A 27502-nucleotide genomic window follows, 5' to 3' on the forward strand; every position below is an offset into this window, starting at 1 on the left:
CTGTTGATGTTGGCTCAGCAGGCGTTTCCCAGGTTTTATGCTCCATCGTGGGTACCAATCCACGTTTCGCCCTGGGACCTATGTATACTACCCTTTGACCATCCTTAGAGGCCGATGTAAGCCCCCTTTTAATTGAGCCCAACTTGAAGACAACTCCAAAATCTACTGCTGATCGCAGTGTGGTTAATCTGAGTGCTCGTATTTTACCGGTCTCGAACATGCCTAGTGCTTCACCGTCAGTATGAACGGCGATCACAATCAGGCTCCAGGTAATTAATTGCGATCGTTAGAGACATCCTGCAATATTTGAATTGAAACTATTTGATAAGGATTTGAATAGTTTTATATTTTCGTCAACGTTTCATAATGTAACCACAAAAATATTACTTTTCTTATTAATTTCAATTACGTATGTTTCGTATTGGGTGGTAGAATCCAACCATGGCTACCTTACAATACCAAAGCCCAAAGTTGGGTGCTACTCAGTTCTACTCTACTTCCTAACTTAATTTTAGTAATTGGCATTCAAATTTGATGCAATGTTACGTTTCTTTTATCGAATTACATTTCTAAGTAATACGGACCAATAATAAGGCATATTTCCTATCTATCTTCCCTAGATACTACTATGCTTCGAATAATACTTTCTCACAATTTACTCCTAATCCTAGTTCATTGGTGTACTCATTGGCCATAAGAGCAGCTCTCTCCTGGCTCCGTTTCAGCAGAGGGAGCCTCTATGTTGCGCGTTTCTGAAACGTTGGGCGAGCAGTTGATCCTGGTACAAGGACTGTTGCGATGCTGATCGATGTATGGACGGAATCTCGTGAGTTCGCAAAAGGTTGTTTCGACTAACTTCGCGGAACAAGTTGACTCGGCTGCCTCTATTGGAGCGTCGGATACTATTATTCAATCCTATTCCATTGTTTAGCGCAATTTGCATGGACAGTCGTTTGTTGCTGAGCATTTGCAGTTGCTCCGGGTTGAGCTCGATTACGTTGGGGACTAGGGCCAAGTTTTGATTGGAAATGGACGCAATGTTAGCAACGCCCCCGTTGTTAGCGCCGCAAGTGCAGGTCGATGTCATTGAGATGTTGTCATCATTCTCTCCATTGCCTGTGGGTGCTGAGGCGTCCGTCTTACTTTTATCTTTTTCTTTGTTGTCTTCGAAGATTTTTATAACAGAGGGCGGTTGCAAGATGATTCCGTACTTTCGAAATTGATCAAGCGCGTCATCATAGGTTGGAAGACCGGAACATATCGTGTAGCTTGGCAGTGACTCCAGATCCATGTCCATTTGTCGCCGTGTGATTTCTGGTAACTCGGGACTGTGGGTTTGATCTGAAAGTAGAGAAAAAGGATACACTTAGCTTTGTCAGCTAATGAAGTTTCAAACGCTTTATACTCGATATATATATAGTTAAAAAAGCCCACGGACCCTCTTCCCGCCCAACCGGATCTTCAGGGGCGACCAACCTAAGGATGGGCTGAAGGCAACATCAAAAGGCCCGCATCACAGTGATGATGCGTTTTAACGCAAAGTGTGTGCGACCATGCGAAAATGTATTTCTACATTCTGATTGTCGCAAACACTTCAGCCAATGACGCGGTGGTTCTACACTACAGAGACATAGATCTTGAATCGAAGACAGTACGGATCAAGACTGAAACCCACTGGGTCAGATTGTTACCGGACAGGACTCTTCGGACTATAGCACAGGGTGCAAGGATAACGGCTTTTTGCATCTCCATGTATAGTCCAGCCCTAAGATCGAGCGTTTTCAGCGCTGTATGTAAGTTCTGCGGGACTAATCCCGTCGCTGAAATTACCACTGGGACTACTTCGATCTTTTGCAGTCTCCAAGTTTGCTTCATATCGTCTGCCAAGGGGCCGTAGTTCCGGATTTTTTCGTGTTGTTTTTCAACAGTGTTCCGGTCCGACGGTACGGCTACATCGATTATGAAGCACACTCGTTCTTCCTTCAGAAGCAGAACTAGATCGGGTCTGTTTTGATTAACACTATGGTCGGTGGCAATAGTGTGATCCCAAGATTCTCTGTGGAGTATACTTATAATAAGGATGGCAGGTTGGCACTAAGTTATGCTTCAACGCAAGATTTTGATGGAGAATCTTGCACTCGGTACTGTTCAACATCCTGCACGCAGATGTTATGTGCTGGATGGTCTCCTCTTCATAACTGTATAACCTACAACTGGAGTTGGTGATTGAGGAGTCGTGAAGAATGTACCGTTTATAATTTTTTGTTGGGAGCGAAGCATCCTCAGTTGAAGTTAGAAATGCTTCGGTCTCATAGAAAAGTACACCATTAGTCAACCATTTGTTGGAGGTTTCGATGTCAATGCCTGACAACAACAAATGACCTCCGTGGATGGTTTTCTGTTTCCATATGTCGATCTTGTGTTGGACAGAAGTAACATTCGACATGGGATCCCATTCTCTGCTTCTCAAGTTCAAAGGAGATAATTTATTATCTGCCAAGACGGTAGCCTGATGTATTTGGCTAGAGGATTGTTTCTCATAGAAAAACTCAGGAAGAGAATGAACTTGATTGTAGTGCAACGTTTTTAAATCGAGTACCCCCCTTCTTCCCTGATGACGTGGGATAGTGATCCTCAATTTTTCGGCAGCTCTATTGTGCATGTTGTTGTTTGCTATAACTACCCTTACCCGTCTATTGACCGATTCTAAATCCATATTACTCCACCGTATCATCCGTGGGGACTCGGTTCCAAACTGGTAACCCGAAAAAACCGGGGCTCAGCGGAAACCCTCTTCACTTAAGGCCGAGCAGATGGACCGCATTGTAAGGGCGCTCTTCCCTGCGCACTCCGTATGGGATGATGACGTCGGCGTGGAGAGCGTAGAGGACTGTCCACTTTTCTGTATAAAAGAGTTGGAACAGGCAGTCCTCTCTACGGAAAACAAGAAGGCGCCAGGACCCGATGGTATTCCAGCAGAGGTATACAAACTGGTATTCCAACATCGACCAGACCTACTGCTCATTCTAGGCACACTAGACAATACTTTCAGCGTGCCGAACTATCTCTTACGGATATTGAGGAACTATCTGAGGAACCGCTTCCTGCTCTATGAAACACTAGAGGGTCAAAGGTGGATGGAGGTCACGTCGGGGGTAGCACAGGGATCCATCCTAGGGCTGGACCTCTGGAACGCTGCCTATGACAGTCTACTTAAACTCGACATGCCAGAAGAGTCGCGCCTGATCGGCTATGCAGATGATGTCGCAGCGCTTGTTGCTGGACGCACTGTCGCACAGGCGTAAAGCAGACTAGGCATATTGATGCGACGGGTAAGCGGATGGATGACTACTCAAGGTTTCAACCTCGCACTGGAAAAAAACCGAAGTAGTCATCTTGACTAAAAAGAGAATTCCGCTTCCTGCTAAGGAGCGTGAAGCCAAATACAAGCGCAAGGGAGATGGCCTAAAGGAGGTTGTTGCTCACGAAGAACGGCAACGCACTCTAAACGAGTGGCAGTTCTCGTGGCAAAATGAAACTAGAAGCAGATGGACTGTGCGGCTCATCAGCAACTTAGGTGCGTGGCTGAATCGGAAGCATAGTGAGACTGACTATTTTCTTACCCAATTTTTAAGTGGCCATGGAAGTTTTCAGTCTTACCTGCACAAGATTGGAAAGGCGCGTTCTCCGGATTGTGTGTTTTGCAATGGAGTTGTGAACGACGCCCACCACACTTTTTTAAGGTTTTGTGTGAAACAAAACCTTATTAGAATCGATTCGATGTCTGTCTGTCCGTCTGTCTGTCTGTCTGTCTGTCACAGCCGATTTATTCGGAAACGGCTGAACCGATTGTCACGAAAATTGGTAGGACTATGTGATCTGCCGTTCCCTTTACATGCAGCAACTGACGCCATTTTGTGTTAAGTTTAAGGGGGGATCCCCATACATGTAAAAGGAGGGTGCAACATTTTTTTTCATTAAATGTGGCCATGTGGGGTATCAAATGAAAGGTCTCAATTAGTACTTTTCGAAACTGGTTCAATATTTTATATTGGGTGAAACATAGGGGAGTGAGGGCTCAAAATATGACCCCCAAAAAGTGTAACAGGTCTCGTTCTCAGAACCTATCCAACCGAAAAATCTGAAAAAAATCTCAGTAGTGCATCTCTGCGAAATCTAGGCCTCAAAATATATCCGGTTCCGATATTTGCACAAATAAAGTTAATAATAGTATATTTCCACATTTTAGAAATTTACCCGGCACCCCCCTTATGTTCATCCCAGAAGTACAAAATTTGGCATGCATATAATGAAGAACATAATGCACAATTTGGTCAAGTTTGAAGAAAATCCTACTATTATTAACAAAGTTATAGAGGGTAAAACTTTACAATTTTTTATGAATTTCGTGCACTCTACAACCTGCATGACGTCATCATCACATATCAATTCGTCAATACCACAACGAAGTAAGTTCGTATAAATTGGGTGGAAAAGAATTATTTTGTTTTAGTTCTTTAATCATTTGTATATGAATATCAATTATTCCAACGAGACATGTGTGTATGTAGGTATATAGTATATGCGTGCTAATGAACTTTGCGGGTAGAGCCTAATTCAGATAGATATAAGAAGTAAATCGGAAATATGGGTACGATCAATTTATATACGTGCCTATATGTTGTACAGTATTCGAAAATAGGCAGTTTGTTTGTTTAGGCTGAGCGTAACATCTACGGCTGTAATATGTACGTATGTCTCGTAGTTTTGTAGCTGTATACGGGTATAAAAATGTGCGTTGAAATTTCTTAGATAAGATGAACACAAAACCTTTATACCCGAAGCACGAGCTATTCGGTATTCCGACTTGTTTTTCTTGTGGAAGGTGGGATGGGGTTCGTCAGCAGCTCTATTTAAACGCAGGGGATCTCTCTCCACACAACATTGTCGAAGAGATGCTGAGGACTGCTGACAGGTGGAACCGTGTTGCCCACTACGTTCGGGCAATTCTCGTTGCTAAGAAGATAGAACTCGACCGGTGGAGGAGCCGGATGGCAGCGGGTTCCTTGAACTGGCAGTTCCCTTCCTCCTCTCCCCTCCCGTTGGTGAAATGAATTTCCTGATTTGAAGGCTCCGCAAGGCGAGAGAGTTCGGGGACTAGCCCGAAGTAATGTGACATACGGTTCCAGGCTAGCTCTCTGACGATGGGGAGGTGTTTAGTTGGTAGTCCAACGACGTACCGAATCGGGAGTCCAACACTGTGTGCGTAAATGCATCAACCTACCCTATCCCCCCAAAAAAAAAAAATTACTCCACTGTATCACACCGAAAGTATATAGAAGGACGGGAATGGCGAAAGTGTTGATTGCCATGATTTTGTTTTTCCCGTACAGCTCAGTTTGAAGGACAAGATCCAGACGCCGTTCAAATTCCCCCAGCACCTTAGATTTGATTATCGCCACAGCGGGTGTTGTTGCTTGCAATATGCCGAGGTATTTGTAGACGTCGTCCGAATCCATACCCTCAATTCGGGTTGATTTTATGCAAGCGTAATACTTGTAGTAATCACGAATGTGATATGGAGCCAAAGGCTGATTTATAATCGATGTAGGCTGACGAGATATTTCGTTTCGGATGGACAGTCTGATTTGCAGCGACCGTATCGACTATAAGCTGTTCTTTGCAGCCTCGGGAGCCTTTTGCGCATCCTTTTTGCTCCTCAGCTATCAATCAAGATGTTTTGAGATGTTCGCGCACAGAGCTGAAGTGAAGACCTTGTAGATGGTAGGAACACAAGTAATTGGATGAAATTTTTAAAGGCAAGAGGCACCCTGTTCCTTGGGGATGAGGAAAGTTATCCGCTTGGTGAAAAATTGTGGAACTCAATCATCTGAGTAAATTGATTTGCCAATATCTTGTGAGCGCTCTTGAATCGCTTCAGCCAGAAGTTGTGAATCTTGTCAACTCCTGGCGCCTTCCAGTTGCCTGCCTTTTCAAGGGCTGTTTCTGCGTAGATTTCAGTTACGTCTGGCGTGGTCTTTTCGGGGAGGGCCTCGCATGAATGCATAAGGTGTGGGAGCCACGCTGCTTCTAAATTGCAACGGCTGGATTCACTCCAAACACTTCTCCAGAAGTTTTCTGCCTGATCCAGATCGAGGTTACTTTCCCTACCTGATTTGGTGAGATTTTTGTAGAATCCCCATTGATTCTGGAAGAACAAGGTGTTGTCTGTCCTTCGCTGAAAGCTTTTTTGATACCTATGGATGCGATTGGAGCATACCGCAAGTTTCAGCACCTCGAGGATTTCTTCGATTATCATTGGACAGATGGTAGTTTCCAATGATGTTCACAAAGCATTTGTGCACTCTTGGTCATGGATTTCCAAGGAGTGCTTGCGTGACACGACCAATCTCCTTTCGCAACTTTTCGACTCTTTTGTTTAGTCGAAACACCCAGAACGGTAAAGTCCTTCTGCGCATACCTTTGTTATTCGCTCTAAGATGTTGATTATGCAGACGAATAACCGTGGCAGTAAACTTCAGTATTGGGATCTTTGACCTAGCTTTTGGGAGAATCTCAGCATACTCTGTGAATGGGACCTGGAATGCGGTCAAAGCCTCATTATAAATTGGGTAGACATCCCCAGTCACTAAGCTTCTGATTACTGGGTTCATGGAGTGCCTTATAAGGGGAGTGTTCGTGTTGCTCCTTTGGTCAGTTGGTGACTCCAGACCGAGCTCAAGTGAAATTTCGGGAAAAATTTGTTGCCTAGTTGGTGGGGTAACTCGATTATTTTTCACTATCACCCTGTATTGATTGACAACGTTATGAACGCGTCATGGAGTCGGTGTCTGTACCCTGATGGATTCCGTTCCAAATCCGTGACACGGTAGTAGGCGCGGACGAGAAATTCGATAAGTTGGTTCGTCCAAACTATACGACGCCTAGGTCTCCCGTCCCTGGTGGTTGAAGACATAACCGCCAAAACATCCAAGGGTGAAGAGCCGCTCTGGTCTTGTTGAGCGACCCTTTACCGTGTTGGGTACTGTCTTCGTGTCCCTGGGGTCCCATTAAAAGAATTTGAAATATTATCCCCAATTTTGTTCCCACGAGTGTTGGGGAGGCAGTCAACCCTGCAACAGAGCCCCAATGTTGCAATGTTCCATGGTTACCTCTAAAGGTAGGGGAGGTATTTGGAGGGGAGGCGCTGAAATACAGTGTAACGTCACTGCAATTCATCCGTTAGGCGCGTTGATCCCTTCACCCCGGATTACGGATTTGTTAAGGAGGTTTACTCCCACTAAAAGGGACGGTGAGGGAGGACGAACACAAAGGGAAGCGTTCTGCTTGTCCACCGCTACTTATTTACAAGATTAACTTGCGATATTCGTAGCTGACCCGGTGAGTGATGTCATTATCCGCAGCCCATGACACGCGCCTGGTCGCATGAAGCTCAGGTGAGGATAAACCTGGTACGCCAGGTATATATATATATATCATATATATATATCTCGAGAGCCACATCTCATCAGAATTTTAATGAAAATGCAATAAAATTTATCAAACTGCAACACTTCCTTAGATAACGATCCATTTGCAACCCCTGTTTATAAACTCACCTCTAATCCAAATATTCTTATAACCCATTTGCTTGCTACGACACGAAAACAAACAGTGAAACACTTGCGAGCTATGGGTCCTTCTAAATGCTATCATCAGATTTCCAACCCTTTCTTCATCAATTCAAATTATTCAAATTAACAAAGTCAATCGAGATTAAAGTGATTAAAGGTGTAATCCGTCGCTGTCTGTACAACCCTTTCTGATTATTTTTGCACCCTCTCCTCACCCCACCCTACTCACTGCACATAACAAAAAAAAATATGAACCTTGACTCATAAAATCATTCATTCATTCGTCCCCAGACGTAGACTGAAACTATTCGACCAAAAAAACTCATTTTTCAACCTGTCCCTTTTGTTGCATGCCACCACACACCTCCCGTTGAAAATTCAAAGTTTTTCCCACCCCCTATGAATGAATATTGCGCGACGATGCAAGGGAATCTCTGAATGATGGCTTGCTTGGTCCTTCCTTAAACAAACAAAAGGGTGTGAAACGATGCAGATAGAGTGGGCTGAATTCAGGTTGGAAGATGCCCGTTTCATTGAGAGCTACCCCGCGTACAAGTGGAACATTTATATGGCGTGTTGCGTTAACATGCATGAAACGAGGGATGATGCCGGGATTAGTGTTAAGAATAGGCTGGAACCCACTTGGACTTACATCAGTTACCCCTCGTTGTTGTCCTGAAATGACTAAAAAATGCAATTCGTACAAAGTGCGTGTAATAAAGAACAGCAGCTACAGGAGCCGATTGCCTGCTTCCATTGTACCAAGTTTGGATTTACAAAACGTTGCCATCCTACGCTAGTGCACGGACCATGGTTGATCCGCTTTATGGTTTGTGCAGTTATTTATGAAATTGTGAAATTCCCTTAAACTTATACCACCCCCTAGTCAGTCGAATACTGAAGGAAGATACGAGCAACGCAGGGGATGGTTTTCATCAGCGTGCATCCCCTGAATTTTCAATGACAATAACATTACGTATTACGTATTCGGCCTTCGCTTTTACATTTTGAATATGTTGGGTAGCTTGATGGAAAAATTTGATGGTGTAGATGGGGTGGGTCCGGGCGCATGCAGCCAGCGACATAAGGGTGATTTAATCGCAAAGAATTGCTTTCACAATGATTAACCTGATTCCCCAAGTGGGTTTCAGTCATACCCTATAGCCAGCGGGGTTATTATTCGATGTAAGCGCGACGATGCGTTACAAGCACGCGTGGCCATAGTCCCTGTCCTGTGTACCACGAGTCCGTACATGCAGCGTTATTTCTCGTTGTAATGGAATGTAGTGGGAGTTCCGTGCCAGAGTGAAACTTTAAATGTCCTTTGAGTAAACGAGAACTTTACTATCAGCGGTTGAACGAGACTCAGGCTTATATATATAATCGCAATAGGACGGGCGGCAAAATGTTCTTGCAATGGACATTAGCGCCACATGTTGTGTAATCTAACGATGGCAATATGCAGGGAATTTTACAAGGACGACAGCCGGCCTATCTCGGTTTTAATTGATCGGCGAAAGTGGCCTGAATGGGATGTTATTTTGTGGCCACAACTTGCCCAACAGATTGTTTTCAGTTGGGCGTCATTTGCGGCACTATACACACGAATATTACCACAATCTGGCGAGGGAAGCGGGAGGTATACTTCGAAAAACTACATATAGCACCGACTTAGATAAATGCTGCTTTGATATTCGTTTCAATATTGGAAAGATTTTACAATATTTCTTCGCCTGGCCTACGTCAGCACGTTTAAATTACGCGTCCGTCACGATGTTAGGGTTCTATGCAGTTCCTGAAGCTCCAGTGAGTATTATTACGTTTGAAGCGCTCCAATTTGATTTCGACTTCAGCATCTTCTCAATGGGGTTATGGGGTCCGATAACCACGTTGAGGGCATCGCTGAACCTCCTTTTGTTACCCACGAGCGTTGGACTATGGAACACTGTATTCTCTTTGTTTTTGGATATAGCGGTGCATTCGGGGCAGTCGGTAATCCGGTTCAATCCGAAGTGACGTAAATATTTGGTAGGACAATCATGAGTTCGTTCCATTCATTTGTGAATACATGAGATCTGCATACAGTGGATCTGCGTAGTGAAAGGGAAACACTCCCACAATGGCAAATACTGCCTCATTTGAAACCGTCCTGTACGTATTGCATACCCTTAGCACGATTGGTCGGTATACAAAACTTATCCTTCTCCGATTCATCATGTCTAATGCTCACGACCAGACTGGGGATGCCACTATAGCCTACTATATAGTAGGATGGATTTCTTGACTCTTTCAATAAGCAGCCTTTATTTTGGCTTCCGTTATTAGCCTTCGTCCTTGCTGCTGTTTTGGCTAACTAGAAGTATTCTGGTCACGGTGCCGATATTACGTCCGCGGTAATATCGACAGTTGAAGTCTCTATTGTCGGACGATCATTGTTTGTGCGGAACTAAGTGTTTGTGGGGGACCGCAGCTCCAAGCACTTAGGCCTTTATTAGGCCCATGGTACCCTGGCCAACTCAATAACCTTCTGCCTGTTTTTACGGATCTGAGAATATTTTCCAGAGGCATAGAGTGTGCCGATTCTTCATTGTAGAAAAAGTTACCGAGGCATCTTCTTCTGCAATCTGAAGAGTTCGGGCTTATGAAGTACAGGAGTGTCTCCGCCTCCTTCCGCCATTGGCTGCATATAGCAGTGTCTTATTAAAAACCTTACTGGGGTTTTCATGTCCCACTTCTTAAGGCACAATAAAAATGCCAGAGTAGACTTAAGAGTGCCAGAAGCTGGACTCAGATGCTTGGTGAGGCAGTCTGTCAACTTCGTCAATACCAGCGATTTTTGAGTACCCTGGCACCCACACCATTAATTTTCGTTAAGTCGGCCAAGTTTCAACAGCACCTGATGACAACTCCACACCAACTGGCCTGATATGTTGTTACTGTTTAGTGCTGATAACCCTACTCTTCTTTAGTATGTGAAGGATCCCACTGATTAGCAACGGATCGATTCCATGCTGACTTGCCGCATCACAAATTGCCACGAATGAGGCATAATTGCAAAGCGCCTTCCATGTCCACGAACGCGACGCCCATTGTTTTTCGGACATCGTCTTTTCAGTTTTTACCCGTGAGACCATGCTGTCTCCGCGGATTTGCCTATAATGAAATGGTCGCTTAGGAATGATATGATATGACTCGATCTACTAGTCTTTCTAGCCATGTTAGTAGAAGGGACCGGTCAGAAGCTTTTTGCAACCGTATACATGTATCATGCTAGTTAATTAGTAATATAAGCATACCTAGCAGGCATACACGGTATACATTGCGAATATGTATACCCAGTGTTACTAACACAGGGATGATGTCATCTGTACCTATGGAGCGAGTTAAATGTTTTTTTTACTCGCTCCAGTGATCCAGGTGCTGCCTGGGAAGTGCACTTCAAGCAAATAGTTTTGTCGTATCTTAACCGCTTTCTGTCTACCTCCCGCTGTGTAAGCGTAGATAACCCAGCGTTTGGCTACATTCTTTCACAAGGATCCGCTTTAGCTGTAAAGTTGCCTCTTCACAAAAGCGTTTCCATGATAATCGTTTAGCCGGTCTTATCGACCATCCTCTCTAACAACTTTCCCATAGTGTCTGAAAGATAGAGAGGGTGATAAGAAGAGGGTATTCCAGGTGGTTTTTGGAATTTCCGTAGCAGCACCAAATTCAGCTTCTTCCACTGGGCTTGAAACACTCCTTTCAATATGCGCAATTGAACTGTGCTAGTACCCACCACTCGGGACTACTAAAATCAACTTAAGGGATTTGTTCGGAATCCTATTCAATCTTGAAGCCATCATGTATATATATGTTAATAACCTGAAGGATCATGAAAACGTTTCAACAGGACGTTAGTTAAGGTCTACTGAGGCCTGTGTCTCCTGTTTCGAAAAGAGGGTTATAGTTATTTTTAGGAAGAGTTGTGAACACATCATTTCAGGTGATTTTTACGGATGTATATTGTTTAATACAACTTAGTAGGCAGCACGTCACAAGGTTGTGCTAGTTTCAAGGCATAGCTGCCTGCTACAATTCGTATGGCTTTCCTCCAGCTCCTAGTATTCCGGCTTCCCCTATGCCCTCGGGGTTCTTTTCCTGCCAGAACCGAACATACGTACCGCAAAGTTTATCCTGTCGAAAAGCACGAGGACTTGCAGATGTATTGTGGGCATTCTGACAGGCCATAATTCACTAGCTGGGCATATGTTCAGACTAGGAATTACCGAAGATGATAGGTGTCCCTCCTGTAATGAGGAAGCGGAATCCACGGAGCATTTCCTATGTGAATGCCTCGCGCCAGATCTTTGGTGTCGATGTTCTCCAATTGCGACGGGTAGCATCACATACACTAACGGAAATCCTGCGATACGTTAACGAATCCGGAATATTCCGTTAGACGGGGGTGGTGAGTACAATGGGCCAACACGGCCTGAGTGCTCAGAAGCTGTAGCTTCTCCCCCACCATACACACACCCACATGCCCTCGGGGTTTGCTCGTCGACAAGATGATCTCGCCATCTAAATTTCTTGTTTTTAGCAGTAGTTTGGTTTTCTGCAGTGGTGTAATATCTTCACAGCATTGTAATTTCATATGCCTCATTTATATATTGACATAGCATATTCACCTCTTCAATCGCCGTTTCCTTTGCATCGCAATCTCCTTCTAGAGTTGCCGAAAATGCTACATTGGGCTTTTACCCCCAGTGCATCTTCGATTGTCACTTTCACCGTTCCTGATGTTGAGAAAGTTGGTTTTGTGGTCACTGCGATTACTAGCTGGCAAACCATCCCTGTTAGTAACGGGGTGCTGAGGAAGGTCATATCTATGATCAAGTCTAACTGTCTACCTCGGAAGGAGAGCAAGTATCTAACGATGACTGGTATGATGTTTTGGTTAGAATTTGACCCCTGTAGTTTGCTACTCGGCTTCCCCACCCCAAGACCTACGCCTTCAAATCATCGGTACATATTTTAGAACTATAGTCCCTAGTGCCCAATAGCAAACTGTCGACCATCTCCTGATATTCTCCTGTGGCATTAGAGGAGCATAATAACTGCAGATATAGGTGCCTTTTATTCCCCCCTTATAAAACCCGTCTTCCGTTATTTCCTGTATGATGCATCCTTCACATGCTCATATTGCAGCCCCAAACTATCTTTTACCCAAGTAGCGATAGCATAAGTTCGGTATGTTTTGAATATCATTGCCACATTTATAATTGAATCGAGTGGTAGCCGATATCAAGCACAAATCCCTCTACCACCAATTAGATTTGAACCGCGACCTTCCTTTCGGACAGCTTAGTGTTCTAACCACTAAGCCATCTGGAGTACTGTTACTTGTGGATTTGGCAGTGGTTTCCCTAAAATATCGTTAATTTCTTGATCAGTGAGAATCCGTCTGATTTCAAGCTCGCCTCAAGTGACTTTTTCCCTAAAGAAGAAATGCTCCAAGGGGACATGCTTGACCCTTCAATAAAATTTGTGCTATCGACCTGAAGAGTTGAAATCTTTTTAGGATCTATGATTTTTTTAGTACAATCCCTCCTTTGGATTCCTTGTTTTGCTGCTACAATCTCTACAATCTACACCTGCATAGGTGATTAAAACATTTATCGTTCGAGCCTTGAGCCATCTGGAATCAAAATTCAAATTATTGATTTTCGCCTTCGTCTCAATCTGGGAGAGGGGAGGTCAGTGCGCAAAATTGAATTGAATTGAAATCTTACGAAGGACTTATGCTTATGGGATATGTAGTTCCTTGAATTTCAAACCCAAGGAAATGGTCCTCTGATTTTGGAGTAACCTCGAATTCCTCCATTCGTCTAGGGCTTTTGGGATTAGTCACTGTCGTCTATAAGTCATCAACATACAGGACTAGAAATAGGTTCTCGCCTTCTTCCCTTACGTACAGAAAAAATGATATGCTTGGCCGGTTTTGAATTCATGCTTTGAAAAGTAGTTCCTAACTCGTTCATTCCAGCAGCGCTTGCGCGAATTAGAAGGATCTCGGACAATGCTCAGATATTGCGTCGCCGATAAAAACAACAATATACTGAAATTCCGACAGTGTCTTGAAGAACAATGTCTGCTTGCAAACATAGTGAGATGCAGCTGAATTATGCAGGCTGGTGATTGATGGTCAACAGTAAATTCTCGCCAGTAGTTCTCAGGCTTCTGAAAGTAAGCAACAGTAAGCCAGCTGAAAGTAATCAAAGTGAAATGTGCAACTGGCGCAGACGAAGGTTAGTATCGAGAGGTCAGGAGTTGACCACTGTCATTTAGCTGAAGGCAGACATACACGGCTAATTAAAGCAGCCTGGACTGAATACAAGGAATGTATAAACATGGTGCCAGTGATCGAGCAGCATGAAAGAAGCCAGCAGCAGAGCTAGTAAGCTAGTAAGGAAGTATTTTTCATTATTTGCAGGTTCTTGCAAGTTGTTGTTGACAAGGGGGTAGGGTAGGTGAATGAGTTTAAGCAGTCCGGAACGGTACGCTGTCGAGCTACCGATAAACATTATTTCGGGCTAGCCTACCCGTTTTCCCAGCTTAGGGAGCCTTCAAGTCGGAAAAATGCCTTTAACCAACGGAAGGAGAGAAGAGTAAGGGAGTTGTTAGGAACCTTGCCATCAGGTCCCTCCACTGGCCGGGTACAATCTTCTTCGCAATAACAAGAACCCGAATGTAATGCACAACACGACTCCATCTGCCAGTGCTCCTAAACATCTCTCTGATAATGATGTTTGAAGAGAGCTCCATTGTGTCTGCATAAAGCTGCTTACGAAATCCATCGCACCCTTCACAAGAGAAAAAGGTATGTTTGGCGTCGTCTGCCACTCTATTTCAGAACACATAGTCAGGAGATCATACCTTCCCAATCTGGTGCAGGTAAGACTGAAAACATCCATGCCTACTTAGAAGTTAAGTAAGGAAATAATTAACCACACCATGCTTTCGGCTCAACCACGAATTTAAATTGCCGGCGAGCCACGCTGTCCATTTGCATCTTGGTTCATTTTGCCAAGAGATTTGCCACTAGGTAAGCCTGCGCTGACGTTCTTCATGGGCAACCACCTCTCTTAAGTCTTCGCCCTTGCGACTGTAGATGGCTTTACGTTCCTTAGCAAGCAGGGCAATGGGGATTACTCCTGCAATCACCATCACGGCCGGATCAAAGAAAGTTCGATAAGTAGCATTTGAGCAAGGTGCTTACGATGCATTTCCTTGCCAAGGGCATCAACCCATATCTCCATGACGCAAAGCAGAGTAGATTGCGAATATAGGGCCCTCAATATTCAGCATTAGCCGACTCAATGCCGAAACTCCCTGCCCGCTGCCGTTTTGATTTGCTCGAAGGAGCTCATCTTCGAGTGGCAGCTGGTTTTGACTCTATCGATATGGATTCATAGCATCCTCTTTCTGGTCAAGATGACTATTTCAGTTTTTTTAGCAAAAGGTCTAGCATCTCATAGAGTATGCAACGGTTTCTCAGATAATCCCTCCATGGCCATTTTACGTATTCGAAAGCATTCCTGACATCATCCTTCGATATCGACGGCCGTGGCCTCGGCCCTGTGAACCGCAACCATGACCTCCATAACAGTTTCCACCGTGAATCTTCCTGATCAGAACCCGAACTGCCTGGGGGATAAGTCCCCGGCAGCACATCCTCCTTCAAGCAAGCCTTCGATTCCCTGAGCAGCCAGCCTGGTCGTTGGGCAAACGCCAGTTTGTAAACTTCCGCTGAGATACCATCATTGTGAAATCAATGCGTATGGGATGTTTGAGGAATAATGCCTATACAATGCGGTTCATTTCGTCGACACTTAGTATGCAGGGCTTCCGTGGAGCCCCGGTTTTCTTTAAGACAAATTTATAGCCAAGGCCCCCCACGGGTCCTCATAAATCGCGTTAACTAGGTTCTACCAGCCGCGAACTTTTTTTTATCGCATTTCTGAGTCTTCTTTTGTAAACCTTGTGCCAAACAGCGGAGGTTATGACACTCCTTCCGTAGCTCGACAACTTCTATCGTCGGCTAATATATAGAAGGGTGTTGCGGTTGGGGCCCCTCCGGGGCATGGAAGCTTTACAGACTGTCGTTATCAAGTTCATCACTGGAGTTACGACAGTGTCAGCTGCAACGCTGCCAGACCCGAAGTACCTTCCAGCATGATTCTTCCAGTTCCAAGAGTTTCGACGAATTTCCCGATGTTCAGCCTGCGTTGTTGCTCGCCGGCAAGTAGCGTCAACTACTTCGAACGCCTATAATTTGCCACCCGTCCACCGGTGGCAGAGGTTCCGACACAAAAGTTATGCTAGGGATGATTCCTTCGAAACCTGGGGGCGAAATGTTGTCGTGGATACGGTGTTTGAAACTGCGAGCCTGGTTCTTGCAGCCAATCTCTGGATTCGTTTCTTTCTGGGTCCTGGGTGAGGCATGCCCATTCAAGGGACTAAGCATTAAAGTCACCTCCCGCCAGGATTCGCCCCTCCGTGCCCGAAACGGTGTCGAGTCAGTACCGAAAGCCAGACATCGTCTCATTCAGCGTTACGTCAACGCTAAAAACCGTTATCCCTCAACACAGAATTTAGACTTTCCCTCGACCTTGGGCATGAACACATCAAGAACAAGTCTAACGACGTCTCGAACCCAGACGGCAGCGGTACCCGATAAATCGAGATGCCATGAAACCAGGTCCTTGCCCCGATATTGTTTGCTGATTTTCACTAGATCAGCTCTTATCCCCGCCGTGAACTGCGTTAGCAACTCGTGAGCACTTGTAATCCGGTGAATGTTAATTTGTAGGAAACGGATCATTCTAGTCACTTGCCAATTTTTTTTAGTTCCGCTCGGAAGGCCGAAAATCTACCCAAAACCGCAGGATGTGCAACGCTTTCACTAGATGCTTCGCTATCCGGGCATTGGTTACCACTGGACATTCACGCCTTTTTTCTAGAGAGCACATAGAGTCTATATTAGAAACGAGAGCCGTCGCCCCCAGTGTCCCTTGATTGCTTCTCGCAACCTACTCTTGCTAGTCTTCTTGGGGCCGAATTCAACGAGTACTCCATTACCCTTCGTTTTCTATGTGGAAGATACAGGTTTCATCTTGTAGGGGATTTTACGGTGAATTTACGAAAATGTCTGGCCTTCCGTCGGCTTAATGAGCAAAACCCACGGTCTAGTCCTTCTTCGTTTCCTCGTTTGTAAGGCTTTGTGTAAAACAAAACCTTATTAAAATCGGTTTACTATCTGTCTGTCTGTCTCTCCATCTGTTTGGCTGTCTATCTGTCTGCCCGTCACACGTATTTTTCCCGGAGACTGTAGCAGCGATTGACCCCCAATTTGGTCAAAAGGTGGGAACTGTGAACGCTCACGCATACAGCGAGTTACATACTTTTCCGTCGAATTTAAGGGGAGGGCTCCATAGATGCAAAAGGGGGGGGTGTACATTTTTTTTTCACCAAATATAGTAGGGTATCAAATGAAAGGCCTCGATTAGTTCGAAGCTGGTCTTAGTTTTGACATTTGTTGGAAAGGCGGGGAGTTCAGGGGGTCAAAAGTGATCATTTATTTAACGAGGCCATTCTCAGAAACTGCCCAGCCGAAAAATATGAAAAAAAAAAATCAATGGGTTGCCACTATATGGTGGTTAGGCTCCGATATACCTTCAATACCGATGTCCCTTTAAATAAAGTTAATACTAGTATATTGCTGTAACTTTCAGTAAGTGGCCGTAGAATCCCCTTAAGTTCAACATAGCACTACCAACTACCACTACTGGTCAAAATTGATGGTTCTTTGGAAATTCAAGATTTTGAATGTCAATATCACCCGAAAGTTGATATTCTCACATAATATATGCATATATTACGTGGTAGGTTCTAGTGGGACAAATGTATGTTCAAATGGCTTTATAAAAGAAATACACGAAGCCTTCAGGTCCAGCTTCCAGTTTCCCGACTTGTTTTTGTTAGTGGTTTTCAATTTGTAGCCTGTATTATTTCCTTTTGTCCTTCTTGGCTTCCTTTTTTTGGGCTTCGTAATCGTCTTTCCGCTTTTTCCCCAGTTCGTTTGCAGTGGACTATCTGCGATCCGGTTGGCGCTTACAGTGCTCTCAGAAAGAAGTGCGGCTGTCTTTGCTGTTCGCGCGTCTTACGTTGCTGTCTATATTGCCTGCAGGAGGAATATAGACAGGAAATACGGTCCTGTAGTTGCTCCAGTTTCATCAACCCGTTTTTGACGCTTTGGTTGACGTTCTCCTGAAAGGACTTTGTCGATGGCATACGTTCAACCACTTTTGCGCATTTCGTGATGAGCTTCTCTTCTTCGGCTCTAGCTTAGATGGTTGACTGTACTACCACTCGGTACAAATCCGAATCCACTTGCTCAGATCTAGCGATTTTGGTTGGAACAGGGACACTATAGGATATTGGAGTTGCCGTCGCTGCGTCACTTTGGGCACCCCGCTGTCATCACATCGGGTGTTTCAGCTCTGGTTGCCTCTTTCTCTGCTGCGGTGAGCAACTCATTTCATGCTGCCCAAATGCAGTCAGCTCTTCCTCCTTCCCTGATACTTCGTCGGTTTTTTTGAGTTTTTTTTATCTTTTTTTTCCATGGGAATTTCACATTTGCATACGATACGCAAGGGAGCGGGAGGCAGTAGTGAGGAATGAGTGTAACCTCGGGAACAAAGCTCCTACCTAAGTTCCCTGAGATCTGACCTACGCTTCGGTGCTGTCAGAACTCACAGATGGATCCCGTTTGGTGAGCGACCCGTTAAAGGTCACTGACGACCCCTGAGGACAATATGGTCTTGAAGACGGAACAAGTGAACATGAAACTTTTCCAAAAAGTAAGTTGGAAGATTGATGCGATTTCGGAAGTCCAAAAAGGAAGGATGGGCCAGGCTTCCAAAATTTCACTTTCGATGAACTGATCATTTAGTTGTTGTTTGATCGTTTACAATTATCGGCCAACTTTGTTTGGTAAAAATGCTAGCTTTGAAAATCCATATCCACGATTCATGTACCCGCTGCAAATTTGTACTTTTAATTCAGAAATTTTTGAGGTAGAGTAATTTTTTCCATGGGGTTTATATGTTTGATAAGAAAGCGCCACTTTACCTGAATCTAAGAACATATAGCTACTGTAAAATGTGGTCTCAGATTCTAGGAAAATTAAAGTGTCCCCCATCAACTAACAAATCTTCAAAACAGCCCTTAAACATTCCTACATTTTCCCATAAACCGGTCTGGGCCCCGCAAGGCGCCTTCTCCGACAAAAAGGAATAAATTTCACAATAAACTCATCAATCAAATTCTCACACTTCATCATGACATGAAGTATTTTTCATTAAGTAGTTTCGAACGAATCCTTGGCTCTGAAAATTGTCATAGCACTGCGACCTGGCTGCATTTCCTGCTGAGAGTATATCATGTATACGTATGTGCACGGATGCCCCGTCAACGAAAGGGACTGTCATATGATATGTGGTTACGTGCACATGTGGGTAGTAGCTGCAGACGTGGCGAAACATTCACACGGAATGAAAGAACGAACCAATGCACTTCCCGATTCCTTTTCCCGGTGAGAGTCCTTTTGATGAATTCCCCGAGTTTGTATTATGTAAATGCATTGTGAGCTCGAGTTCCGGCAGGCAGGTTACTCGTGTATGATGATGTTAACCCATTTACGCTTAATAGGGCAGCTTTTCAGTGTTTAGATTGCGCTTAGAGTCTCTTAAGGATCGCTTCGTGTGTGTAGACTACATACACTCGTAGATTAGAGTTAATGAGATCGTTTTTCCTCACATGACGTGGGAAATACGAGATCCGACGGGATTTTTTCTGGCTCTTTAATTAGTGAGAACGTGAACAAAGTGATGTAGAGACATCTTGAATAATGAGCGGAGGGAAATTTCGCCCCAAGTGTGCAACACATTACAGGCCTCCAGGACGATAGTTGTGCTAGTTTTGTGTTTACTTTTGATAGCTCTGAACAACTCTACACTTCCAGAGGAGTCTCAAATAACAGTGTTTGTATCTTATACGATGTAATTAGAGGCTTTCTTTTCGCATGGCTCCGTGAGTTTCTGTCGAGGGAAAAGAATTGCTTGTTTTCTGGCTTCTAGTTTATTTCATCGCATGTTAACCCACATAATGTATCTTTATTTGAAAAACGAATTCACGTTTCCATACGAACGAGCCAACCAGGATATGAAGCATCTCCTTATCAGCAAAAAAGTTTATCAAGAAAACAGATTACTTTGAGGCTTTTTAGAGTCAGTGGACTGGGGTAGCGTATTTATAGCACCTTCTCGCTAATTAGTCACCAACAGCAATTAACTTTCAATGAAACGGAGTCACATGGCCCGGACTGCCGCGAACTGTGTACACTAGATCAGAAGCATCGTTTGTACTTTGCACTTTTTCATGAAAAAACATTCTAATCGGAAATCAAACCATTTACTCGTTTAGGAAAACGTGTTAATTCGTTTTACGTTCGATCAGAAGTCAACACCATGCTCAGAGCTACCACATAGGCTTCAACGTCACTTCTACCCTCTTTTTGTTGCATTTACTCAGACAATTTGCAGGTAAACAATAGTAGTTTCGTGCTCTCCAAAAAGTAGCACAATAAAACTTATAAAACGTAAATGGAATGTTTTTAAGACGAGGAATTAACACATTCCTAGCAAACCGTATTCTGCCTAATTAAAGGTGATGTTAAGGGCAAACTGATTTTATTGTTATATGCAAACTTAGTGCTCCGTCAAATCTTAGGTAAATTCTGGGGTGAACTTGAAAATTAATTAGCGTGTGCCACATGATTGCACTCGGTATCTAAATATCTATATGTGCATAGTTGCTTGTACCCGAGAGGCAAGGTTTGAGCATCAGATCTTGTGCCCGGGATTCTTTCGGTGATGGAAGTCTGCGTTTGCTCAGCGGGCTAGCACCCCGTCTTTAAAGAACTATTGTGCCTCTTTTGCTGATTATAGTGTACCTATTGATCATACTATCTGAAGCAAGCCTATAACCGTCAGGAACTTTAGTATGGCCAAAGGGTAGTATAGGTCCCAGGGCGAAACGTGGATTGGTATCCACGATGGAGCATAAAACCTGAGAAATGCCTGCTGAACCAACACCAACAGCTCTACTACCAAACCCTATCTCCACCTCCACCTGGTGAACGCTGGGAACTCTTCCTTAACGAAATCTCCCGCGTCTAAAAACGGGAGAAATTCTACCAACTGGGCCTCCAGGTTGGGGGTTGGGTTGGGCTGGCAACCCTACACGGAAAACAATTTGTTACGAAGCTACAACAGGAGCCTCGGACTGGACGGATTATACAACGACGAACCCGGCAACGCCAACGGAATAACGATTTGCGCATTTTCTCATGGAACGTGCGCTCCCTGTACAGAGATGAAGCTGATAAGCAGCTAGCCGATACCCTGTCCCAATGTAGGGCTGATGTAACAGCGTTACAGGAGATGCGTTGGACAGGGACCGGTTTCCTGGATAAGAGCCGCTACATCATATATTATAGTGGCCATCCAGTAAACCATGTGCTCGGAGTAGATTTCTTAGTCAGCCAAAAAATGAAACCTGCTGTTATCGGTTTTGAAAAAAAAAAGGCGAACGGCTATGCACTCTGCGCGTGCGAGGCAAGTTTAGAAATATAAACCTCATTAACGTTCACGTCCCTACAGAGGAGACTGCAGAGTTGGAGAGGGATACGAGGCAGTAGAACGAACCCTCGAAGCCTGTCCCAGATATGATATCAAACTCATACTTGGGGATTTTAACAGCCAAGTAGGGAAGGAGCCCGTATTCAGGCGATACGTTGGCTCCCATAGCTTACACGAAAAAATAAATGATAACAGACTGCGGATTATTCAATTAGCAGGGTCACACGAAATGGTTGTTGGAAGTACCTGGTTTGCGAGGAAAGCGGTCCACAAACATACATGGGCCTCTCCAGATGGGACCACTTTCAACCAAATTGACCACGTGTTGATCGAACGCCGCCACCTCTCAGCCTTGATGAATGTCAGAACATATAGTGGGGCCAATATAGACTCGGATCACTATCTCGTTGGCATAGTGCTCCGAGCTCGAATAACAACACCACCTAGAAGCCCTTCTGAGAGTTAACACTGAAGCCATCCACAACACAGCCCTCCGCGACACCTATAAGAGGGAAATGGATGCCGCAATAACCGCAGTGAACAGAGGACCTGGAGATGGAGCATCAACAAATGATCTTCAGAACCACCTGAAGAAAGTTATCATGGATATGGCCACAAACATACTTGACACCAGCCGCAAAAGGAGTCGGAACGGCTGGTTTGTCGATAAATGTAACCTAGCAACGGAACCGAAGAATGCCGCATATCGAGTAATGTTGCATTGTCAAAGAACGCGGGCACGCGCAGAGACTTATCACGAACTCCGTCGAAGGGAGAAGCGGTTTCACAGACGGAAAAGGAAGCCTGGGAGAACCAACATGTCTGTGAACTAGAAAAGTACAGGGAGCAACCGCACCAGGCGCGGAAGTTTTACCAACAAGTCAGTAGGATGAAGCCTTATACACCTCGATGCTCATCCTGCCGAGACAGAATGGGCATATTGGAGCGATGGGTTGAGTACTTTGATGAACTACTGAACAACCAGAACATCGGCGAGTTAGAGGTCCCGCCAACTGAAAACGACGGACAAATACTGCCCACACCAAGTTTAGGAGAAACAGTCCGTGCAATTCATCGGCTAAAAAATCATAAGTCGCCAGGAGCCCATGGAATTACAGCCGAATTGGTTAAATATGGAGGCGACCAGTTACACCAAGTGGTTCGTCAACTTGTGCTCAAGGTATGGGGCAGCGAATCAATGCGTGTTGATTGGCAAAGAGGCATTATCTGTCTCATACATAAAAAGGGAGATATCACACAGTGCAGCAATTATAGAGGTATCACATTGCTGAGTATCATCCATAAGATATTCTCCGCTATCTTGCTAGGCCGGATAGACCCATACGCCCAGAACATCATTGGCCCATACCAAAGAGGCTTCACTCCAGGCAAATCAGCAACAGATCAGATTTTCTCTCTGCGGCAGGCGATGGAAAAACTGTTAGAATATGGACAACAGTTGCACCATCTATTCATCGACTTTAAAGCCGCCTATGATAGCATAGCCAGGGTAAAACTATACACGGCCATGAGAGAATTCGGTATCCCGACGAAACTAATAAGACTGACTAGGCTAACCCTGGCCAATGTGCGAGGCCAGATAGAAGCAGCAGGATCACTCTCAAGACCATTCGACATCAACAATGGTCTACGACAAGGGGATGCCCTATCATGCGTCCTCTTTAACCTGGCCCTCGAGAAAGTGATCCGTGATGCTGATGTAAATGCAAGAGGTACGAACCTCTTTAAGTCCACCCAAATACTGGCCTATGCTGACGATATCCACATCATGGGAAGAACGACCCGAGACGTACAAACTGCCTTCATCCAGATCGAGCAGGCGGCTATCCGGGCGAGATTTTGGGCTGCACATCAATGAAGGCAAAACAAAAATATATGGTGGCACCGTCAGCACTGAAGACAAATCAACCAACAACATCAAACCGCACTGGTTAAACAGGAAGAATAAAGATAGGAGAATACAACTTTGAGACCGTTGACAATTTCTCCTATCTAAGATCGAAAATCACAACCGATATCATGACCGTCCGGTTGTGGATAAAATCCGGCTGAATAGGTTACGGTGGGCGGGTCACTTAATCCGTATGGATGAGGATGATCCCACCCGGAAAGTCTATAAGGGCAATATCTATGGTAGAAAAAGAAGACGAGGCAGACCCTGCCTAAGATGGAGCGATGGCGTAGGCCAGGACGCCAGACAGGTTTTAGGGATATCGAATTGGTGAACCTCCGCGCAAAACCGGGATGTCTGGTGTTCCTTATTAAGACAGGCCTAGACCGGATATCGGTTGTTGCGCCGTTGATGATGATGAAGAGCTTTTGTATATTCCCTACTTCCTTTCCTTTCAACTTTGCATCTGGTGGTAAGTGTTCTTCTACCTACTCCTACTCCGACCTACTTTGTGCAAGTACCGGACACTGTCCCAGGACGTGTATAGAGGTTTCATCGCAGTCCGCACAAAATCTGCAGGCAGTGTCCGTAGATATTCCTAGCTTCCCTAGGTGATAGTTTAGCCGACAGTGACCAGTGAGAATTCCCACTATGATACGGAGGTTCTTTTTGGTGAGGCTTAAGCAATCCTTTGTGCGCATGGGTTCGTATCCTTCAATGAGCACCCTGGACTGCTCCTTTCCTGGTAGGCCCGCCCAATATAGTTCCCTCAACCGTTCTTCTTTATTTCTTAATGTCATAGCCATGAAACCATTTCCTATTCCACAGAAGGGTTTTGGCCCGTGTAAAGGCGTCTCTACTCCCTTCTTGTTTAGTTCATCCGCTGCCTCGGTGCCTCCCAACCCCGCATGGCCTGGAACCCAGAGTATCCACACCTTGTTGGACGAGCTGAGCATATTCAGTCTCTCAAGGGATTCCCATATCGTTTATAGTTCCCCTGGTTGGACCTAAGTGCCTTGATTGCTGCTTGGCTATCGGTGAGAATAGCAGCTCGATGGGTACTAGTCATTAGCTTCTTATGAAAGTTCCGCTCCCTTGACTTCATTTCCTCTAAGTATCCTTTCCATTAATAGTGTCCAACGTTGCATTGCTTATAGCCAAAGTAGACTGCGTATCGCATCTAAGGAAGAAAAACGTTTGGACGCAGAGAATCTAAGGAGATATTAATTATAGTGTCATTCGAATCTGTTCCGACAGTCAGGCGGCATTATCAGCACTAAATGGCAACGACATATGAAGCTAGTTGGTGTGGAGTTGTCATCAGGTGCTGCTGAAACTTGGCCAACTGAACGAAACATTTCTGATGTGGGTGCCGGGGCACTCTAACATCGCTGGTAATGACGAGGTGGACAGACTGGCTCGGCGAGGGTCTGCATGCACAATGATGGGGCTAGAACCAGCTCCTGGAATTCGACCATCTTCTATCAAGTCTACTCTGAAGGGTAAAATTGCAAGAATTCACGCAACTGAGTGGATAAATTTGGACTCTTGCCGGCAAGCGAAATTTCTTGTGAAAGAGCCTAGGGCCACTAGAACGGCATTCCTGTTGTCCCTTAAGAAGTGGGACCCCTAGTAGGGCTTTTAACGGGACACTGCTCCTTAAACTACCATATGGGAAAAATTGGGGTAGTGGTTTCGGCTATGTGCAGCCAATATGAGGAGGAGGAGGAGACGGCCCTGCACTTTTTATGCAGCTGCCCGGCATCCTCAGATCTCAGCCGAAGACACCTTGGCAAGGTTTTCTTCAATAAAGAATCTGCACACTCTCTGCCTCCGGAGAATGTTCTCAGAATCGCTAAAGCCTGCGAACACCGTAGGCGGGAAGCCATTGAATAGGCAATTTACGGGGATAGTACAATGGGCCTAATAATGGCCTGAGTGCTCAGAACTGCGGCTCCTCCCAGTAAACTAAACTAATTAACTAATTATAATCTCACTCAATGGTAGAGATTTAAACTGCACAGATTAAGTATTTCATGACGGCATGGCAGTCCATTAGTGCAGATTTATGGGCGAAAGAAAGAGTGTGGAGGCGACTTTAAGTTGCATGGTAGCACATGGTATTGTATACTGAGTGTTTGCTGAGGGAAGCAGATGAGGCTAGGAAGTTGCAGTTGGAGACCATGTCGGTGATTCTACGGGCGAAACGAACAGAAGTGGGGTGGGTTTGACTGTGTAAAAATCCCTACTCCATCAAAATTCTATCAAATGAGTTTTTGGAGCTTTTTCGTTTGAATTTTTTTCACCTTTCATTTAATTTTTTTCAGAGAAAAGTGAAGGAACTCTTTGCAATTTTAACGTGAATGAAGAATATAGTAAAAGTTGCCACCCCAAGAGCAAGCTGAAAATTTCGACATTTTATTGCTACCGAAACGTAAACAACACGGCGCTTTTTGGAATGTGCACACTCCTCGACAGATATATCGAGGTCTCCAACAATGATCGCTTCCACTCGAGCGAGCCAAGCAAAGTGAGATGGTGGAATCCGGAGGAATTCTTCGCTCGCTATTGCAGTACTGTTCTTTTGTACTCTGCAAACCGAGTGGCAGCAAGCACGACTTCCCAATTTGAGACTGCCACTATTGACTACCGAAAGGCGCATTCTCTTGACTTGATACTAACGTCTTGACTGCGAGAGTCCGACCGAGGTTAAAGAGCATTACCATTGGACACGGCTTCGCTGTTAATGTGGAAGGATGCATTCTATGAGTAACTGCAGGAAGCTTTCCTAAAGATGATATTGTGAGCGTGATGAATGATCTGAATGCCAAGGAAGGCTCTGATAAAAACTTACTCGGCCATGTGGGCTATAATAACAATCGGGTCAGGTTTGTAGATTTCCGTAACTTTCATTGGCGTTGCATTATTCGAGTGCAGGACCTGCTACATGGTCAGTTGGGTTTCGACTGACCCGATTTGAATATGTATTCATATCGTTCATATCGCGATCAGCGGTAGATTTAAAAGTTGCCTTCTGATTGTAACAAAAAAGGGACTAACATCTGATGGCTGCTTATCTTTATTTGCGTGTGACTATTCCGTCTTCTCGCAGGGGAATGGCTGTTGACCAGCAGTATGACATCTTTCTTCCAGTGCAAACGACACTTTGAACAATCCCTTTAAACAATGAGAACTGGACTGGTGCAAATGAAATTTACGTCCTAAAAGGAAGTTACAACACCAGGTTGACTACGGAAACGTGGAGACGAATCGATGAACGTAAGGACCTAAGAGCTCTGTTGATGGTTTTGAACGGGGGTGAACGCGGTGCATTAGAATACTATTACCGTGAAAAAGTACGAGACATGCAGTGTAGTGTGCACGGTGACAAAAGGAATTCCATCCATTATTGCGTTGGTGAGTAAAGCAGAAGCTGAGTGCATGCATCCCTTGATGGTCACGCTGCCACGCAGCTTTTGCAATTTCCACAAAGTTTTGACTCCCGAGCATTTGTAAAATCTGAGATCTTTCTCAATGACTAGAAGAAGGGGATGATCGCTAAGATTTTGAAGAAGGGCACTTGTCTAGAGTGCGACATTTGTAGCTGCATTTGCTTGATTTCTTGCGCCGTAAGATATTAGCTAAAATCATACTGGAATCTATCACAAAAAATCTCGAAAGCTCAATAAATATAGAGCAGGCTGGTCCTCGCTCTCGATCCCCTTGGACCAACCGGAGTTTAGATTACTATCCCACCTCCGCTTCATCGATTTCTAGAAAGCTTTTGACAGCGAATGCCTAATCTAGATGCCGTCGCGGGGCTTTTAAATCCCCATCCAGCGTATCAAGCCACTGTTGGTTTGGCCGGCCTTTAGGTCGCTTACTATCGCCTTCGATGTTACTGCGAATTACGTGATCATATCATCGAAGACTCCTCTCTCGCAATTTTTCCACGATCGTTGCAACCCCATAACGATCGTGAATAACCTCATTTCGCAACATCGTCTCAATTTCAAAACGCGGTTCTCCATTGGCTGACAGCGTTAACGCGAGGTATTTAAATCGCTCAGTTCTGGGGAGATCACTGCCGCTGACCGTGATTTTACCTGTTTCATGGGGATCGGTCGTCAAAAATTCAGTTTTGTTTAGATTCAATCTGAGACCGTGTTGCATGAGGCGATCATTCCATTTTTGAACAAGTTGCTCGAGATCAT

At 44.7% G+C, this 27502-nt stretch overlaps 1 protein-coding gene across 3 annotated transcripts in view; it reads right to left on the reverse strand.

The window, feature by feature from the left end:
* Positions 1-325: 325 nt before the first annotated feature.
* Positions 326-27502, reverse strand: part of LOC119649602 (protein commissureless 2) — a 67263-nt gene continuing 40086 nt past the window's right edge. For all 3 annotated transcript variants that reach the window (XM_038051816.1, XM_038051818.1, XM_038051817.1), the window contains one exon: positions 326-1341. In XM_038051816.1, coding sequence (XP_037907744.1) covers positions 722-1341 — 620 coding nt within the window. In that variant the 3' untranslated portion in view covers positions 326-721. The remainder of the gene's footprint in view (positions 1342-27502) is intronic.

The sequence above is a fragment of the Hermetia illucens genome, chromosome 2 (genome assembly GCF_905115235.1).
Source record: "Hermetia illucens chromosome 2, iHerIll2.2.curated.20191125, whole genome shotgun sequence".
In the NCBI taxonomy this organism is placed as follows: Eukaryota; Metazoa; Arthropoda; class Insecta; order Diptera; family Stratiomyidae; genus Hermetia; species Hermetia illucens.